General features: G+C 35.6%; 1 protein-coding gene across 2 annotated transcripts in view; it reads right to left on the bottom strand.

The window, feature by feature from the left end:
- Nucleotides 1-20759, bottom strand: part of SLC9C1 (solute carrier family 9 member C1) — an 89694-nt gene that overhangs the window by 19329 nt on the left and 49606 nt on the right. The window contains exons 15-22 of one of the 2 annotated variants that reach the window (XM_049628169.1): nucleotides 18774-18969; nucleotides 17105-17290; nucleotides 15075-15224; nucleotides 13276-13327; nucleotides 11800-11948; nucleotides 3124-3249; nucleotides 1673-1771; nucleotides 976-1149 (exon numbers count right to left, since the gene is read on the bottom strand). In XM_049628169.1, the coding sequence (XP_049484126.1) occupies nucleotides 976-1149; nucleotides 1673-1771; nucleotides 3124-3249; nucleotides 11800-11948; nucleotides 13276-13327; nucleotides 15075-15224; nucleotides 17105-17290; nucleotides 18774-18969 (1132 nt within the window). The remainder of the gene's footprint in view (nucleotides 1-975; nucleotides 1150-1672; nucleotides 1772-3123; nucleotides 3250-11799; nucleotides 11949-13275; nucleotides 13328-15074; nucleotides 15225-17104; nucleotides 17291-18773; nucleotides 18970-20759) is intronic. The other variant, XM_049628170.1, reaches the window with a different exon arrangement.

Here is a 20759-nt window from a genome sequence, read left to right on the forward strand (position 1 = left end):
CATATATATATATATAGGCTTTTAGTTTTTTCTCATTCAAGAAGACTTCATGGTAGTGCCAGTACTTCTGCTGCATCATATCATGAGGTACGTGATGCCCAATTGTCCAACTTTTAGTGATGCTACAATTGTTTTTAGGTGGTGCAAGCCTTGTCCTTTCATTATGATGTTTCCCATTAACGTTACACTTAGTAGTTTCAGCATCAATTGATAGTTGTTGCCTATTTACATTATTTCATTTCAGATGGCAAAATGAAATATGCTAGGTCTCTGCTTCTATATTTGTTAGCTGAAATTCTGTATAGAAGAATATTACTTCATTTTTTGTTGTTGTTACCTTGAAAAAGTTCATAGAGGAAAGGCAGGATAAATGTTTAATTCTTTCTATTTTTTAAAAGAACAATCCATGTTTAGAGTAGTAAGTTGATATTCCAAAAACCTTATTGGAAATTAAATGAATTTTGGTATCATTATCAGCTTATGGATTTTTATATATTGTGGGGTTCAATTGTTTGAAGTCATTGTTCTTTTATAGTTCAAATTAGGCCAGTGAGAGCCCCTGTTGTTTTGAGAATTTTGTCCTCATTGTGTCTAGGGAAACTTCCATCTACTTTGTTCAACTTTTTTTATTAATAGCTATTAGTTCTCTGACTTTTTTCCTTACTTAGTCCCCCGAATTATGGTGTTTACAGTTAAAATATCTCCTCTAATTTCCCCATGAGAGACCTCATTTAATCAGTTTTTCTGGTTAAAATCTTTTTTTCAACATGGCAGAGAAATATTTATAAGCCATTTTGCCAGGGCATTATACTGGGTAAGTATAATTTGGTAACAAGTTTTGCTCCCTTACTATTCCTATATTTTTTAAAATTATCATCAGACAGCAAACATATGCTAGGTACAGAAACAACCTTAAATTTGATACTACATATTGAATGAGATACAACAGTAAGACAAAATGTGATGTTTTCTGACCTCCACTACAGTTTTGCAGGTAGCAGAACATATCATCGGTTTATTCGTTAAGCAGTTTAACTCTCCTATTATTTCCCCACTGATCACAAAGTCTGTGTAAGTTATCTGATCATCATTCTCCTCTGACTCCCAGAGCATTTGGTCAATTCCCAAGCCAGGCTTTGATCTTTGAAGCTGTTCAGAACAAAGAAAGATAAAAAAACATATGTCAATTACCCAAACTGTCTAAATTTTGACTTTTTTCTTTTGGTTTTAACAATTTTAATATGCACATATTATTTTGAGGATATTTATTACTTGTACCTTTTAATTCAAATTTATTAAATTAGCAATAACTTAGAAAGAAAAGAATTCTTAGATACTGCAGTCTTTCTGATTTCTTCTACTCAACTAACCTATACCTGCTTTAGGATGGCTAAATACCTGATTCAGATAAACATAAGAAGAAAACAACTTATACGATAATATTCCATCATAAAGATGATCCTTTGGATAGTTTCTTACTATCTATGGGAAAGTATCACTTAAAAGGTGATACATAATGCTAACCATTATGTTTGAATAAGAAAATTGAATGGAAGCTATTGTCCTAAATAAAGGAATAATGCAGTTCTTAACATGGAAAACTATGAATTCTCAATTTCATAGAGTTTTTAACTAATGTTCACAAATGCATTTATGAATAACTCTGACTTACCTTCACCATACCTGATATTATTATATAAATTCCTTTGGGCTCATCACCTTCTTCAAATATATCATTTCCGCAATCAAATGTTACCACTCTGGCTCTTTCCTTAAAAATATCACCAAATATATAAGATATAAATACTATTTTAGCAGTAGTTGGTGATGTTGAAATTTATATTTTAATAATTTTTTTGCATTTTAAAATACCACTTAATAAGATCTGACATGTTGTGTTAGTAAATTTATAAGAGAAGATAGGAATTATGAATATCAAAGAAAGAAAGTGGATATTCATAGATCTATATAACTTCATAAATGGGGTATTTATACATGGATTAGAACAGAAATAATTTAATGTAAGAATAAGAATGTAAGGGAAAGATAAAAAAAATATTTAATCTGGATGGACAATAATGAGAACAGATGCAGGCTAATGTCATATATATGTCTCTTACATAGTTATACTGTAAACAACAGATAAAGTAAATAAAAAATTCATTCATTCAAAATATATTAAGCAGGTGGATAAATATAATTGGTCCTTTGGCACCGAGTAGATACAAAAAGAGAATGTTATTAGAACAAGTTAGACCTATTTATTTCCGCATTCAACAAACACTCTTTGAGCACTCTTTGTGTAATATGCAGAGTGCTAGGGTTTGGGTATACAAAATATGGATGAGCTAAAGAGTATAGTACAGGGGCGCCTGGGTGGCTCAGTTTGTTAAGCATCCGACTTTGGCTCAGGTCATGATCTCATGGTTCATGAGTTCGAGCCCCGCGTCGGGCTCTGTGCTGACAGCTCAGAGCCTGGAGCCTGCTTCAGATTCTGTGTCTCCCTCTCTCTTTGCCCTCCTCCCCCCCAACTCACACTCTGTCTCTCTCTCTCTCTAAATAAACATTAAAAAAAAAGAGTATAGTACAGAAGAGAGATGTAAAGGTGATTGCAATGCAATGTACTTAATGCTATAATGAAAGTATATAATGGATACAACGCTGACACCTTTGGTCCTCCAAACTCAGAAAGGATCACAGGTTGATCTTCTATTGGTGGGATATTTGCCTCCAAAGCCTACTTTTCTGAGTATTTGTAAGGATGTTTCCAGAGAAGCAAGATTTGGAAGAAAAAAAAAAAAAGTAAAAACAAAGGGCATTTCAAGAAAAGTAGCACCCCCAGAAGAATGGAATTAGAAAATAGTGTTAAAGGGCTTGGGACACCATGCAAGGTTCAGTATGAGGTATATGATGAATAGGCAACAGAAGATTAAAATGGAAAGGGAGGCAAGAGACAGACTGTGGATAGACTTTGCATGTCATTTAAAGGGATTTTTGGGATTTTATCCTACAGGCGATCAATGACATTTAAAGACTTTTAAGCTGGAGAGTATCATAGTTTCTTTTTAGAAAATCATTTGTTGGTACATTAAAAATGGTATTACCAGGAAATAAAAATATTACCTGAATGAAGCTTATATGATCTTTTTCTTTATCTAGCCATGGAATATTGTAGAGTGCTTCTTTAACAGTAAGTGGTTTGATAACAGGTTGAAAATCAAGTATCTCTCTTTTTTTGGCCATTATTAACTAAAACCATAAAATTTAAGAAAAAGGATGAATAAAATTGTGTTCAAAGAATGTTTAAAAAATATGACTTTGTACTATTTCCTTTTCTTGCTCTTCTGAGATTTTGTTCTTCTATGGAACCCTTCAACCTCTCCCCACTGATATCCTTTTTCCGGTATCATTATTCTGAAATCATAGATTAAACACTTAAAACTAAACCTTTTTACTGAATTATAGCAGATAAAAAACACACAAATTATAGAGTCTAATGGAGTTTAAATGGGACTTAAACCCTCTCCTTTCTCCTTTCTCCCTTTTTTGTTCAGTCCCTGCGGCTGTTTCCACTTTTCCACTTTCTCTCCAGCTGCTTTTGGGGAGGGCTGCTTTTCCCGTACTCCCCACCCCCCCCAACCCCAGTCTCTGTCCTCTCTCTGAAAGCAAAAACAGCTCCCTGCCCTCCGTGGTTTCTCTCTCCCCCAGTTCACCTCTCTGCACTGTGTACCTGCTGAGTTCTGTGGTTCAGGTTGTGCACATTGTTGTGTTAATCCTCAAATCAGTTTTCTAGGTGTGCAGGATGGTTTAGTGTTGACCTCAAAAGTGCACAAATCATAAATTTCCACAGAAAGAACATTTACAATATGAAAAGATCTGGGTAACCAGCACCCACATTAAGAAATAAAACATTTACTGCACCCTAAAATCCTCTCTTATATTCTCTTCCAGTCATTTCTTGTATCCAAAGACAACCACTCTTCTATCACCAGAGTTTAGCTTTGTTTGGTTTTGAGCTTTATCTGCATGAAATCAATGAGTATGTACTTGTTTGTGTCTGGTTTGTCTACTATTGATCTACTATTCATCAACATTTGGGGTGCTCCAGTTCTGGGCTTTTGTAATGCTGCTATATTTGCTTCTGTACATATGTGCACATTTCTGTGACTATATGGTTCTGTAATCCAATTGCTGTGTCATATATATGTGTTCAAATTGAGAAGCTTCTGCCTACCAATTTTCCAAAGTGTTTGTGTTACTTTACACTCTCACTCTGATGTTCCAGTTGTTCCATGTGATGGCCTACAGTTGGTATTGTCAGTTAAAAACCATCAGGTATTCTGGACATAAGCCCTTTGTTGGATATATTTGTTTTGAAAATATCCCCTACCTTTTTGTGGCTTGTCTTTTAATTCTCTTGTTTTCTTAATAAAGAGAAGTTCTCAATTTTTGTGTTGCTGAAATCCAATTTTCTATCCTGTTTAAGAAATCTTTGCCTATGCCAATATCATAAAAATTATCTTATATTATCTTCTAGAAGTTTATTGTTTTACCTCTTACAGTTATGTAAAATCCATCTAAAATTGGTTTTTTCGTGTGTGGTGTGAGATAAGAATTCAGGTTCATGAATGAAATAGGTTGAAGAACAGAAAAACACAAGAACTACTGAGCCAAAGTTAAAACTAAAGTGGAGAGATACGTTAATAGATTGTCAGTATTACTAAGATGTCAGTTGTCTCTAAATTGACATACAGGCTTCTTGGAATCCCAATGGAAAGTTCATTAGATTATTTAATGGAAATTGACAAGTTGATTCTAATGTTTATTTGAAAATACAAAATGCCAAAACTAGTCAAAATAATCTTGAAGAAAAGAGCAAAAGCTGGAAAATACATAAAATCAGATATGAAGATTTATTATTAAGTTCCAGTATAAGATGGTGTGATATACATTGAGAAAGATTCAATGACAGATAAATAAAATGATGAAACAAGAATCCAGAAACTCATCAACACATACACAGTCATTTAATTCATGAAATACTCCACTGAAGTTTAATAGGGTATGATAATCATTTCTATAAATGAGGTTGAGTCAATTGATTACCCATATAGGAACAAAATGTTAATTATTTTTTTAAGAGAAAGAGAGGAGTGTGAGTGGGGGAGGGCTAGAGAGAGAGGGAGACACAGAATCAGAAGCAGGCTCCAGGCTCTGAGCTGTCAGCACAGAGCCTGACATGGGGCTTGAACTCACGAACCGTGAGATCATGACCTGAGCTGAAGTTGGACGCTCAACCAACTGAGCCACCCAGGTGCCCTGGAAAAAAAATGTTAATTTTAACCTAGCATTGTTATGTAAGGCATTCTAGAGACCCTTAACAGTAGAGAACAAACTGAGGGTTGATGGAGGGATGTGGGTGGGGTGATGGGCTAAATGGGTGATAGGTATTAAGGAGGGCACTTGTGTTGAGCACTGGATGTTATATGTAAGTGATGAATCACTAAATTCTACTCCTGAAACCAATGTTACATGATAGGTTAACGAACTAGAATTTAAATAATAATTTGAGGGGTGTCTGGGTGGCTCAGTGGGTTAAGCATCCAACTTCGGCTCAGGTCATGATCTTACAGTTCGTGGGTTCAAGTCCTGCATCAGGCTCTGTGCTGACAGTTCAGAGGCTGGAGCCTGCTTCAGATTCTGTTTCCATCTCTTTGCTCCTCCCCCACTCATGCTCTCGCTCGCGCTCTCTCTCTCTCTCTCTCGAAAATAAATACATGTTAAAAAAATTTTTTTAAAAATTTGGAAGAGAGAGAGAGAAAACCCTTAATGTTAAAATCCCTTAGTCAACTGGTATGATTTTTTGCTCAATCAATCAATCAATCAATAACATTGGTTTGGGTTATTATTTATATTTTCTACAGAGTAAACTTTTCCCATAATCAGGTATATTGGTCTTAGTGGTTTTTTTCTTTTTTCTTGTTTATTTATTTATTTTGAGAGAGAGAGGGAGAGAGAGAGAGAGCCTGATGCGGGTCTTGGACTAAGGATGATGAGATCATTCCCTGAGCCGAAATCAAGAGTCTGACACTTAACTGACTGAGCTACCCAGGTGGCCCCAGTCTTAGTTGTTGTTTTTTTTTAGAGAGACAAAGGGTGTGAGTGAGAAGCAGAGAGAGATGGGGAGAGAATCCCATGAGGGGCAGAGAGTGATAGACAGAGAGAGAGAGAGAGAGACAGGGCTCACTCAAAGTGGGGCTCATGCTCACCAGAAGTGGAGTTTGAGCTCACCCAATTCAGAGCTTGAACTCACAAACCATGAAATCATTACCTGAGCTAAAGTCAAATGCTTAACTGACTGAGACACCCAGGTGCCTCATCATTCTGCTCTATTTAAATCCATTTTCTCATAACCTCATTAGCATTGAACACTGACTCCCCCCCACCCCATTATTGCTGATTTAATGGGCAAAATGTGGTATGTATTAATAATTCAGTTTCTATTTCCTTAGTTACTAGAGATGTCAAATATCTTTTCAAACATTCATTAACAACTTTTCTTTTTGCCTGTGAAATGCCTGTTTCATATTCTTCTCTCACTTTCTATAGGATTCTTTGTCATTGATTTGTGGGAACTTTTTAGGCATTATTGCTATCACTACTTTGTGTGTAATTAAAAAAATTTTTTTTAATGTTTATTTATTTTTGAGAGAGACAGAGACAGAGTGCCATCTGGGGAGGGGCAGAGACAGAGGGAGACACAGAATCCGAAACAGGCTCTAGGCTCTGAGCCATCAGCACAGAGCCCAGCGTGGGGCTTGAACCCACAGACTGCAAGATCATGACCTGAGCTGAAGTCAGTTGCTTAACCAACTGTGCCACCCAGGCACCCCTGTCTTGAGTATTTTTAAGTGTACAGTTCTATTTTATGTGTACATTCATACTGTGGAATCATAGCACTATTCATTTTCAGAACTCTTTTCATCTAGCAAAACTGAAGTTCTATGCCCATCAAACAATAATTCCTTATTCTTCTCTCTCCTCAGCTCCTGGAAACCACCATTCTTCTTTCTTTCTTTCTTTCTTTCTTTCTTTCTTTCTTTCTTTCCTTCTTTTAACTTTTTATTTATTCATTCATTTAAGTAATCTCTACACCCAATGTGGGCTTGAACTCATGACCCCAAGATCAAGAATCACATGCTTTTCTGACTGAGCCAGCCCAGTGCCACCACCATTCTACTTTCTGTCTGTTAAGATTTTGACTCTATACAGAAGTGGAATCATATTGTATTTGTGTTTTTGTGACTATCTTATATCATTTAGACTGTCCTTGAGGTTCATCCATGTTGTGGCACATGTCAAAATTTTCTTCTTTTTTTTTTCTTTTTAAATTTTTTTTAACGTTTATTTATTTTTGAGACAGAGAGAGACAGAGCATGAATGGGGGAGGAGCAGAGAGAAAGGGAGACACAGAATCCAAGGCAGGCTCCAGGCTCTGAGCCATCAGCCGAGCCCGACGCGGGGCTCGAACTCACAGACCGCGAGATCGTGACCTGAGCTGAAGTCGGACGCTTAACCGACTGAGCCACCCAGGTGCCCCAGAATTTTCTTCTTTTTTAAAAGGCTGAATAGTATTCCATTCTGAGTATATACCACATTTTGCTTACCCATTCATCCATCAGTGGACACTTCAATTGCTTCTTTTTCTTAGCTAGTGTAAACAATGCTACTGGAGTGCTATCAACAATAGGCAAATTATGGAGAGAGCCCAAATGTCCATCAACTGATGAATTGGTTGAGAAGATGTGGTATATACATATACAATGGAATACTACTTGGTATGAAAAAGAATGAAATCTTGCCATTTGCAACAACGTGGATGGAACTAGAGGGTATTATGCTAAGTGAAATAAATCAGTCAGAGAGATATATGATTTAACTCATATGTGGAATTTGAGAAACTTAACAGATGAACATGGGGCAAGGGAAAGAAAAATAAGATAAAAACAAAGAGGGAGACAAGCCATAAGAGACTCTTAAATACAGAGAACAAACAGAGGGTTGATGGGGAGGATGTGGGTAGGGGGTGGGTTAAGTGGGTGACAGGCATTAAGGAGCACTTTTTGGGATGAGCACTGGGTGTCATATGTAAGAGATGAATCATTGGGTTCTACTCTTGAAGCCAAGACTACACTGTATGTTAACTAACTTGAGAATAAAAACAAAAACAAAAACAAAGGAATGCCGCTGGGATCTCTTTGAGATCCTACTCTCAGTTTTTTAAAGTATATTCTCAGAAGTGGAATTGCTAAAACTTAGGGAAATTCTTCTTAAGTGCCATACTGTTTTTCACAGTGGCTGTACCATTTTACATCCCCACCAATGATGTACAGGGTTTTTGGTTTTGGTTTCTTTGATGATACTCATCCTAATTGGTATGAAGATTTCATTGTAGTTTTGAATTGCATTTCCTTAATAATTAATGGTGTTAAGCATCTTTTCGTGTGTTTATTGGTTATTTGTGTATCTTTTTTGAAGAAAATATCTATCCAAGTCCTTTGCCTATTTTTGAATTGAGCTGCTTGGTTTTTGTTGTTGACTTTCAAGAGTTCTCTATATATTCTGTATATTAATTCCTTATCCAATACATGATTTGCAAATATTTTCTCCTATTCTGTTTGTTGCATTTTTATTTTGGTGATAGTGCCTTTTGATGCACATGAAGGTCATAATGTACATTTTTTAAAATTTCCTAATTTTCATGAAGACCACTTTTTCTATTTTTTTCTTTTGTTGCCCGTGCCTTTGGTGTCATTTTAATAACTTATTGTCAAATACAGTATCATGAAATTTTGCCCTCTATTTTCTTCTAAGAGTTTTACAGTGTTAGGTCTTACATTAGGTCATGGGTTCATTTTGAGTTAGTTTTTGTAAATGGTGTCAGGTAGGGGTGCAACTTCATTCTTTTGCATGAGGATATCCAGGTTTCCCAGGAACGTCATATAGTTGGATCATGTTTTTTGTCTATTTTGCCAATCTTTGTGTTTTGTTTGGAGAGTCAAATCCATTTATATTTAAAGTAATTACTTATAAGGGAACAGTTACTTCCATTATTTTACTATTTTTCCTACATATAGCTTTTTGTCCTTTATTTCCTACATACTGGCTTCTTTTGCACGTAGGGTTTTTTGTTTTGTTTTGTTTTGTTTTTGTTTTGTTTTGTTTTGTTTTGTTTTTTTGAGTGAAACACTTAAATTCCTTTCTCATTTATTTTTTGGGTATATTCTTTGTTATTTACCTTTTAATTTCCATGATGATTACATTTAACACCCTAGAGTGTAGTACTCTAATTTAAATGTATATCAGCTTAATTTTCATGACATATAAAACTCTGCTCCTTTAATAGTTCCATCCACACTCCTTTCTGTTGTTACAAATTTATATCTTTATACGTTGTGTGTCCAAAATATATATGTTTTTAAATGCATAGTCTCTTATATGATGTAGGAAACAACATATAGACTTACAAGCCAACATTATCATAATGTTAGCTTTTAGACTAATTGTTTCAAATGTTCTAGTCTCTTAATCATGTAGAAAACAAAAAAAAAGTGGAGTTGCAAAAAAATTATTACAATAATATTATCTTTTATCATTGCCCATGTAGTTATCTTTACTAAGATCTTTATTTCTTCATATGGGTTCCAGTTATTCTCTTCTGCCCTTTCAATATGTAGGGCTCCTTTTAACATTTCTTTCAGGGAAGATCTAGTCATAATAAACTCCCTCCACTTTTGTTCATCTGGGAATGTCTTAATTTCTCCCTCATTTCTGCAGGACAGTTTTGCTGGATATAGGATTTTTGGTTGATAGTTTTTTTTTTTCTTTTAGCACTTTGAATATATCAGCCTGCTTCTTTTTGATCTCTGAAGTTTCTGATGAGAAATCTGATAATAATTGTATTGAGGCTTGCTCATGTGTGATGAGTTGCTTCTCTGTGGCTGATTTAAAAATTTTCACTTTGTCTTTTGACAGCTTGATTACAATGTGTCTTGGTGTGGGTTTTTTTGAGTTCATCCAACTTGGAATGTATTGACCTTCTTGAATGTTAATATTTATGTCTTTCATCTAATTTGGGAAGTTTTCAGCCATTATTTCTTCAGATATTCCCTCTGTCCCTATCTCTCTCTCTCCTTGTGAGATTCCCACAGTGCATATGTTGGATCGCACGAGTCCCTTAGATTTTGTTCACTTTTCTTCAATCTTTTTCTTTCTGTTCCTCAAATATGATAATTCCCATTGTTGTGTCTTCAATGTGACTGATTTTTTTTCTACATGTTCAAATATGCCTTTCAGTTCTTGCCACATAAGTGTTATATATTTAATGTTAGGTTCACACTTAAGGATTTAGTTTTTAATTAATACTGTGAATAGAATATTTTTCTATATTTTCTTTAGTTGGGGAAGAATTTTGAATGTTGATAGTATTTCTGAATATTCTATAATTTATCTTATTAAGCCTATATTATTAGGCTTAATATATCTTATTAAGTCTATTAATTCTCTAGGATTTTAAATTAAACCATCAACATATAATAACTGTCTTTTCCTTTTCCCCAAAATTTTACCTCTCAATTTCCTTTTTTTTTTCTTGACCTGGCTAAGACTTCTTTTTCCTGACTTTAAATGGTATACTTATAAGTGTTTTGACATCTAATACTATGTTTGTTTTAAATTTTTAATAGAAACTCTTTATTGGATTAAAGATGCTATTTATTAGTCTTGTAAGAATTTTTAAAAATATTTTGAACAATTAATTTTGTCAAATGTTTTTTTCTTCTTTTTAAATCTTTGAATAAGTTCTATAGCTATTTTATGAGCTAAAACCTTCTTAGTCATAGTATATTACTTACTAATATATATTTTATAATATATATTACTTACTAATATATTACTTACTAATAATATATACTTACTAAACTTTTAATATGTTACAAAATTCAATTAGCTACTATTATGTTTAAAAGTTTTGTATATGTATTCACAAGCATAATAGCTTTTGGATTTTTTTTATACGGTTCCCAATTTGGGGAATAAATTTTCTACTTATGGAATTAGTGGGACCCTCTCTATTTTTTTTTTTTTAATTTTTTTCAACGTTTTTTATTTATTTTTGGGACAGAGAGAGACAGAGCATGAACGGGGGAGGGGCAGAGAGAGAGGGAGACACAGAATCGGAAACAGGCTCCAAGCTCCGAGCCATCAGCCCAGAGCCTGACGCGGGGCTCGAACTCACGGACCGCGAGATCGTGACCTGGCTGAAGTCGGACGCTTAACCGACTGCGCCACCCAGGCGCCCCCCCTCTATATTTTTATATGTCATGGTACTAATAATTACCTTAGAGAAAGGAAATGTAGTTATTTTTCACCCTATAGTTGGGTGTTCTTATAAATCATGGAATTCTATGGGAAAAGCTGTTTCGGTGGCACAGGTAATTCCCAGGAAAATATTGATACCCACTCTAGCTTAGTAAGGAGTAGTTTTATCATACCCCTGATTTGGGAGCAAAGCATAGAAAGAGATGGTCCCTCACTTTGGCAAGAAATGGAAAGAAAAGCTGACCACTGGAATTCAAGAAGGAAATGCTTTATGGTATGTGCTTTTCTTTAGACAATTATTTTAATGTGGATATTCATATACCAGAGATGGTCTGTAATGGAAAATCAAAAGTAGGTTTGAAGATCATGGATGACTATATATCAAGAAAGTATATTTGTTTTTAAAATATGCTACCTTACCTTATTAATTTCAGAACCTTCGATTTTATGAATAATCCCTTTTGACCTAAAAACCTTAACAATTTCTCTAGCCAAATTGAGCATGACATTAATCTCCTCCTTTGTTTTCATAGTAATAGCAATTTCCGGGTGATCATACTCTAAGTAGCCTGAAAAATAACACAATATTTTCAGAAAAAATAAGAACATTATTTAAATATTTCATGTGGACAATAAGCTCAATATTTTTGCTCTAAATCCATGGAGTACAACCCTCAACACAGAGAAATATATCTTTCCCTGATGAGTCCTCTGCAATCAATCATAATTCACCAGCAGCAGCATAGTTCTGTTTACCATTTTCTTGTCGGCTTGTACTTACACCTATGCCCATGAGGAAGGACAGACAGCCCCAGTCGTAGGATTAGCAGTTACACTGATCCACTTGCATGGAACACTGAGAGGCTCTTCTGGTTTCTAGGTCTGGGGTTTATGTCCCACTTTTCCATTCTGTTTGAATTAGGATTTTTGACTACAAACTGTGCACTTAGATATGGCTTTTGATTAAGTCCTCTCATTCATCCTGGGTTATTGCCCACCCAGCATGCCTGTGCGTCTAGATGACTCATCCATCTATGCTCTTCTGCCTGTCTTATCTGGATTCCTAAATGCCCACAGAACTTCATTCACTTAGATTCTACATTTGGGCTTTTATGCTCTTCTGCCTGTCTTATCTGGATTCCTAAATGCCCACAGAGCTTCATTCACTTAGATTCTACATTTGGGCTTTTCCTTGGTGATGACTTCTTGTCTGGCTTGATGACTACCTGCTGTGCAAGATCTCTCAAGTCCAGTTCCATTCTCATGCTTGCTGTACCCTTTTACTGCCCACCATCTGTATCAAACCCCCTCCTTCTCCTCACACATGAACACTATACTATAGGAGTGTGTCTGTCCCACTTCCAGTATTAATCCTCTACTAGGAGCATGATGTGGCATGACTCAGGGAATAAGCTGGTGCCATGTTTAGGCATAGAGCCTTTCAGGAGACATATCAGAGATCTGTGAAGCTCGGTTGTGATTTCAACTTATGAAGCTAAATCTTCACATGGCAACTCTATGGCAAGTGGAGAGAAAAAGTAACTTTTTCCCCTGTATTGCTCAGGAAGGTATGTGTAATTTTGGTTTGGAAGAAAATAGAATTTATAAGGTGATAATAGTGTGTATAAACATGCAGTGCTAATGTGTTTCCTTTAAAGAGGAATTAAAAGGGCTTCATTGAGGTATAGGGCAGAAAGAACAAGCGTGGAGAGGTAATATTACACTAAACCCATGCAGCCAAAGATATGATCATGTTGATTGTTGAAGTTACTCACTTTATTATTAGTAATAAATAGGTTGCCTTAACAATCGGTTTAGTTGTCAAAACAACTGACTTTCAGAAGTAATGATAATAAGAGATGGTTGTGCTTAATCTTTAGAATGAGGGTTACCTACCTAGCTCTTTCAGAGCATGTCCTGTATTCTTCATTATCCTCCTTAATAATACCTACGAAATAAAAGAAGCATTATCCCCATTGGAAAACAAGCTGTTATAAAATGTCTTTACATTTGCAGCTGATGGATTTTTAACCTAACTAATAACTTTAAAGAAAAATATAATGGGGAGCTTTTTAGGGATTAGAACTGAGTTTTGTGCAATAACCTTAATTTGCTCCAGGAAGAGTGGTAGAGAGAGTAAAAAGTGGCATAACAGGTTGATTTTGAGAAGCCTGAAGGCAAGTCATATTTTTTTTCTCTAAAAGTAACTTGCTTTAGGTTACTATTGATTCTGAAAAACACACACATGGTAGATATTTTCCTCTTCAATGTTATTAAAGCCTCTAAATTGGGGATACAGGGGAAGCTTTCAATCTTAAGTGAGGTAAAATGTTTGGCCAAGCTGTGTGAGAGCAGTAGGGACTAAAACCAGACAACATCTTAGAGATTCAGGTCCTTTTATATTTCCTACTGTGTATTCTCAAATTCCAGGGCTAAATATCCTTTTTCCAGATTAGAAAAGGTAACAAAATTCAGGAAAACAGTTTGATTTATTTATTTTTTTTATGTTTATTTATTTTGAGAGAGACAGAGACAGCATGAGCAGGGGAGGGTCAGAGAGAGAGGGAGAGAGAGAATCCCAAGCAAGCTCCTCATTGTCAGCTCAGAGCCTGATGTGGGTCTCGAACCCATGAACCATGAGATCATGACCTGAGTAGAAACCAAGAGTCGGTCGTTCAACCAACTGAACCACCCAGGCACCACCAAGAAAACAGTTTTAAAGTTCCAGGTGATAAAGAAAGGAAAGATAATTTTGTGTTCTACTACATATCATCAGTTCAATTTTCCTGACTATCGAGATTTGGGTACATTTTACACAGAATTTAGATGTTCTAAATTGCCTTGAAAGGTAAATGTTTCACATAGTTGACAAACTTGTGAGAACATAGTGTTAGTCTGCCTCAGTCAAAACAGTAAAAAACAAAATCTAGGGGGTGTCTGGCTGGCTCAGTCAGTAGAGCATGCAACTGTTGGAGCCACACATTGGGTGTAGAGCTCACTAAAAAAAAAAAAAAAAAAAAAAAAAAGGAAAGAAAAAAGAAAAGGAAAAAGAAAAGAAAGAAAAAAGAAAACTAAAATCTAGAACTTAGGCCCTAGAATTCTCTTTGCTGTTTACTACCTATGTGACTTTGAGCATAATCATTCAACCTCTCTTGGCTACCCCCCACCTTAACTGTGTAATGAAAGAATTAGACAAGGTTTCCTTCTAGATGAGTTATTATTACTCTTCCCAGTTTCCAGATCCCCATCCTTTGCTTCTATTACTATTTACCGTGGGGAAATGAGGCATATAGACAGGAGGGGAGCCTTTGGGAACTATGAGGAAGTTCTGGTTGATCAACACTGCCATCACGTCTCATCCTCCAGTGTTTCCTGTTGAGCACAGCTATAGGTGAAAGATCCTGCAACTTGGATCAGGAGGGAACTACCCACTGCACACAGGCTTCACAAGAGCTTCCACAAGAATGAAAAGGTGGGTTGCAAAAGCCTCATGACTTGCTACTGTGGCACAGACATTTCAGTAAGGAGGCATTTGAGTAATACAGGTGTAGACTAGTTTAAGTTTTTACAGAAATCACTCAGGGAATCAGGAGTCAGGGACCACACCTACACATAGGGACAGAGAACATAATGGGTGGGGCAGTGGAGGGACTGGAGGAGTAAACCCTCTCCTTAGTATTTAAAGTTTTTCTCACCTGTTTAACTTGCTTAGAACTTGAAATTTGATCAATTATAGTCATTATGTCTGCTTCACCTTGGATATAACCTTTTAGTATAGCATATTTAAAGGATAGCTGATGACTCATCTTTTTATCTATTATTTGCAGCAACTTGGGGGTTATGAGCTGAAAAAAGCAGAACTACTATTTAATATAAATTGTATACATTTAGTTAATTATATGTCTATTAGTTTACCTAAAGTAGATAATGCTAAGAAATAACATTCTTTCAACGATAACTATAGTAACCTGTCGAGGTTCTTAGTTATTTTATTCATGATAACTTTATAACTTCATGACTACAGCTATTTCCTAGTAACTAATAACGTTGGGCACCTATGTGAAGTGATGACTTTACTCTTTACTTATGTCCCTTATATAGAACTGGATGTTATTTTCAACTGACTTAACTTCTTGGAAAACAAAGCAATTAATCTTTTGGGCTTAAGTCAAAAAATGTCTATAAAGTATTGCTATTTTACCTGCAAAATCTCCTACTAACCTTCTTGCTAGAAGGTTTATTTGGGGGTTAGAACCCACCACAATTATGCTTCTTGTGTGACCCCACCATTAACTTCTCGTTGTTTCTTTGCTGAGGTTTACATTTCCAGATTATCTCTTACCACTGAGCAATCCCCTCACTTCAGTAGAGTTGGCTATTTCTGGTGTCCTGTCTATGCTCCATAACCTCCATAGTCTGCCTTCCAACCACCTGCCATTAATCCTAGAAGAGCTAGTTTATGTTCATCTTTCAAGATTCAGTTCAAGTATCACAAGTATCACCTAATAAAGGAAGTCTTTTTTTTTTAAAATCTCATTAACGTTGTGTACAGACTCTGTTTTGCACTTGTATATTCTACAATATAACATTGGAACATCTAGATGACATATAATTTCCCTTCTACAATGAGTTCTCTGGGGGTAGAGAGTACAGATAATTTGTCTTCATGTTCCAAGGACTATCATCTGACATAAGATAAGAGTTCAGAGTTTCCTGAATATATATACAAACTTTTCTTAAGTTGTTTACCAGTTTTTTTCATTTAAAATATTTGGTAGACTCTGCATATCTTCCCATCAGAAAGAATTAAGTAGTCACTGAATACACTTTACTTGCCTTCCTTAGGTCAATTTGACCTAGCATTATATAGCACACTAGCATTACTTACGGTCTCATTTAGTAGTAAAACTGGAAAAGCTACCAGTTGCATACTTTTAGACCTAGTTATTTCTCTTGGTAGCACAATTATTTTTTAAGCATATGTAAAAAAACTTTAAATGTAAAGATTCTAACCTATTAGTTTTATTTCTAGATGAACTATGTTTTACTTAGCCTTGTATCTCTCACAGTGCTTGTATGTGTATGTACCTTATTTGTGTATGAAGAGAGAGAGAGGTGGTGAGAGAGAGGGAGAGTATATCTGTATCCATATACATACTTCATATGCTTTGTGATGAGTGAGTTTCATGTCATTGAAATAATTGTATAGAAAAAATATCATACTTGTCATAGAAAGGTGTATTAGACAATCAAAGGTCATTTCGATGCTGTGATTTTATATTACTATGAATTTATATAACATGAAATGTGCATTTTTCGGTTTCGTGACGTGTATGAATTTATACTATTTGTTTTGTCACTGTGAATGGTTTGCATGGTTGTTTTGTTGATTTTATACCAGGTATCTATACCAGGTATCTATAAAAATATACATAATTTTGGGGTTAGTTTATATTTACATTAATACGGAATTTGTCATGTACTCTCTATTCAAGGAAAAGCTGTGATGAACATTTCTATACTTTCATATGCTAAGTAAACTACAAATATAATTTGGATACTCATAAAACACTGTTACAAAATCTAATTTGTGAAAGGGATATAACATTTGAAATATAAACATCATTCCAATAGAAAGTGGAAGCCATAAAACTAGTAAACTTTAGTCCATATTCCATGAAGCAGTCATTAGAATTTGAAAATGAATGATTTTATAGTTCTTTACCTTTAAAATACGTAGTATGCGAAGAAATCGAACAATTTTTAAAAAGATTACAGTTTGAATAAATTCAAAAGTATAAGTAATGTAATTTGTCTCAGTAAGAATTACATCTATGATGCCGACTAATGTAATTGTCAACTCAAATAGATTCCAGGTATGTGAAAAATATTCCTTCCTCATTGCAGCCATCTGTTGATTTAAAAAAAACAACAACACATTATCTTGTTTGTTTTTGCTTTTACTGCAACATTTTCTACAATAACTGAAATATCACTCATTAGGTTTTTTTCTCTGATCTACCTTAAGACTACTTGTCTGAAATACTAGTAAATAATCATATTAACTTGAAATTAAAATGGTTGGAATATTGAAGCGTCCATTCCAAGGGAGAAACTATTCAAAATTCCCTACTATTTTATGACAGTTCATTCTTTCATTCCTTCTTTGTTTCAGAAAACCTACTATAGCTAAAAGAATGGGAAGTATTAAAAATGACTGGATTCAAGCCTGAGAAATTGGATTTCCAGTGGAATTTTGAAGGGAGAGTAGGCTTACAGAAGATAAATTTGTTAAGAATATGCTGTTTGAGATGTTTGCACAGTATTTTGTTGGGGAGATCCAGTCATCAGTTGTCTATATGATCTGAGGTTCTTGATAAAATCTGAGCAGGGAACTGAATTGGGAAGTCATTAGACTATAAATGGTAGTTGATGCCAGGGAAGTGAATGAGATAGGCATGGTGTGTGAAGCTCTTTATTCTTTACGTCCACATCTCCTATCTCATATACCATATCCTTCATGCAAATCTAACACCTTTCCAATCTCCATGCTGACCAACCCATCCCTAAGCTCCAGTCACTGGGAGTGACTTTCTTTCTTGTGGGCGTCCTAGTGTTGCTTCTGACTTTTCCCTTATTTTTGTTCATCAAGCTATGTACTCACATACTCAACCTCCACTTTTCGATCCATATGACACAATACTATAATCAATTTGTGGGGGTTTATTTCCTCATTTTACAACTACCTTTATATTTGATTTAAAAATCAAATCATGAAATGTTTTTCAAGTTTACAGGGATATGTATCACTCTACCTATCTATCTGTTTATCTATCTAGTATTAAAAAAATAAAATGAACACTACTACCCTGCTAAGTTTAAGAACACTGCCAACACCTTTGAAACTCCCTTCAACACACACCATTTTGAACTTTATTTGTGCAAATACAAAATCAGTTCTTAAAGTATGGATGTTGGCTATTGAGTTGCCTTAAAAATTTACTTATCTTTAACGTTTTATTTATTTTTGAGAGATAGAGCGCGAGCAGGGGAGGGGCAGAGAGAGAGGGAGACACAGAATCTGAAGCAAGCTCCAGGCTCTGAGCTGTCAGCACAGAGCCTGATGCGGAACTCACACCCATGGACGGTGAGATCGTGACCTGAGCTGAAGTCGGATGCTAAACCAACTGAACCACCCAGGCGCCCCAAAAATTTACCTTTAAAAATTAAAGTTTATTTGTTTGAGAAGTGAAAGAGAATTTCACATACTCCTTTAGAAAATTGTGTATAGCTAATGCTGAAAAATGAAGTTAGGGAATCTCTCTGTGAGACATATAGCATGTTCATGCACATACACACACACACACACACACACACACACAATTTTGGATTACCTTAAGTAGGGCCTCCATGATATAAAATGTAAGAAAAAAGTAGTTAGAATATTTTAATTCATGCTCATAGATATCATTTAATTCAGGTATCCAAGAAATTGTAATCGGAAACATATTCATCATTATCACAAGATATCCAACATACTCAAATTCATTAGTAAATACGATTTTATGGCATGACTGAAGAAAGCAATGTCTGCAAAAAAAAAATAAGTTTTATCTGATAAAATAATTATACGGAATTATTTTCATTATATGCTCAGCTATGTTCTAATCATCTATAGCACAGAAGCCAGCTTAGTTCTGGGTAGGAACAGTCACTCCCTAACACTTTCTGACATCCCACTTCAGATGCTGTCCTTTTAATTTCCCCCTCTGCTAAATGTCTTCAGGCTGATTTCCTTTCTTTTTCCCCCACCTTCGTCAACTTTCATTCACTTTTACTTTTTTTTTAAAAAATTTTTTTAACGTTTATTTATTTTTGAGACAGAGAGAGACAGAGCATGAACAGGGGAGGGGCAGAGAGAGAGGGAGACACAGAATCTGAAACAGGCTCCAGGCTCTGAGCCGTCAGCACAGAGCCCGACGCGGGGCTCGAACTCACGGACCCTGAGATCATGACCTGAGCCGAAGTCAGACGCTTAACCGACCAAGCCACCCAGGTGCCCCTCATTCACTTTTACTTTTAATAGAAATACTTTTGGTCACAGATGGGAATAATGCAAACTGAAAGTATTTTAAAAAATCATAAAACAGGGGCACCTGGGTGGCTCAGTCAGTCAAGCCTCCGACTTCAGCTCGGGTCATGATCTCATAGTTTGTGAATTCCAGTCCTGCATTGGGCTCTGTGCTGATAGCTCAGAGCCTGGACCCTGCTCCAGATTCTGTGTCTCCCTCTCTCAGTGCCCTCCCCACCCCCGCGACCCTGTCTCTCTGTCAAAAATAAATAAACATTGGGGCGCCTGGAGGGCTCAGTCAGTTAAGCGCCCCGCTTCGGCTCAGGTCATGATCTCATGGTGTGTGGGTTCCAGCCCTGCATAAGGCTCTGTGCTGACAGCTTGGAATCTGGAGCCTGCTTGGATTGTCTCCTTCTGTCTCTGCCCCTCCCCCACTCGTGCTCTGTCTCTTTCTCTTAAAAAGAAATAAACATTAAAAATTAACAGACAAGTAAATAAACAAACATTAAAAAAATCATAAAACAAAGTCAATCCCTTCCACCTTCCGGAGATGACTATGATTAATAGTTTGAATACTGTTTTAAATGTAATCATTATCTATAAACACAAAAGAAATTATATTATACGTTTTGTTCTGTAATTTTTTTTTTTCTCTTAACAATGTGTCATGAGCATCTTTCTTTGTCAAGGCATAAAATCTGAGGGAAAAAAATGCCAGGAGGTGTGGTAGTGGAATAGTATACATCCACACTTCACCAAAAAATGTAAATTCATGCATATGTTTTGAAAAATAGTTTCTGTACCAAGTATGCCAGGGAGTGGAACTGTGGATACAAGGATTTACTTATGTATTTTTATTTTTTCATTTTTCAAGTAATATAATAATGCATTATATTGTTAAAACTCAAGTGACGTGATTAATCAGCTGCTGAATTCAGATTAGGTAAATAGTGGATCGATCTCCCTACTCTCAGAGGTGGATCTGTATTACTCAGGACCTGAAACTTTTACAATTTGGGACCCTGAAGATGACATTAGGAATAAATTATGATCCTGTCTTCACATTCCCAGGGACCTCTAAAGCCTTCGGCAGTGACTGTGTGAGGGAGGAGCCATAGAGAGAAGCCTTGTTAAAAGGCGCACTATTTATATAATTTGAAGAGAAATCAGAGTATAAGCGAAGCCTTGTCAAATTCTGCCCATCTCAGTTCTATCTCCAGAATGCTATTTTTACCTTTTTTAAACTTTCAGCTGTATTGAGGTATAATTAGATATAAAATTGTAGATATTTAAAGTGTACATCGTGGTG

Source organism: Panthera uncia, chromosome C2, assembly GCF_023721935.1.
Source record: "Panthera uncia isolate 11264 chromosome C2, Puncia_PCG_1.0, whole genome shotgun sequence".
Classification (NCBI taxonomy): Eukaryota; Metazoa; Chordata; class Mammalia; order Carnivora; family Felidae; genus Panthera; species Panthera uncia.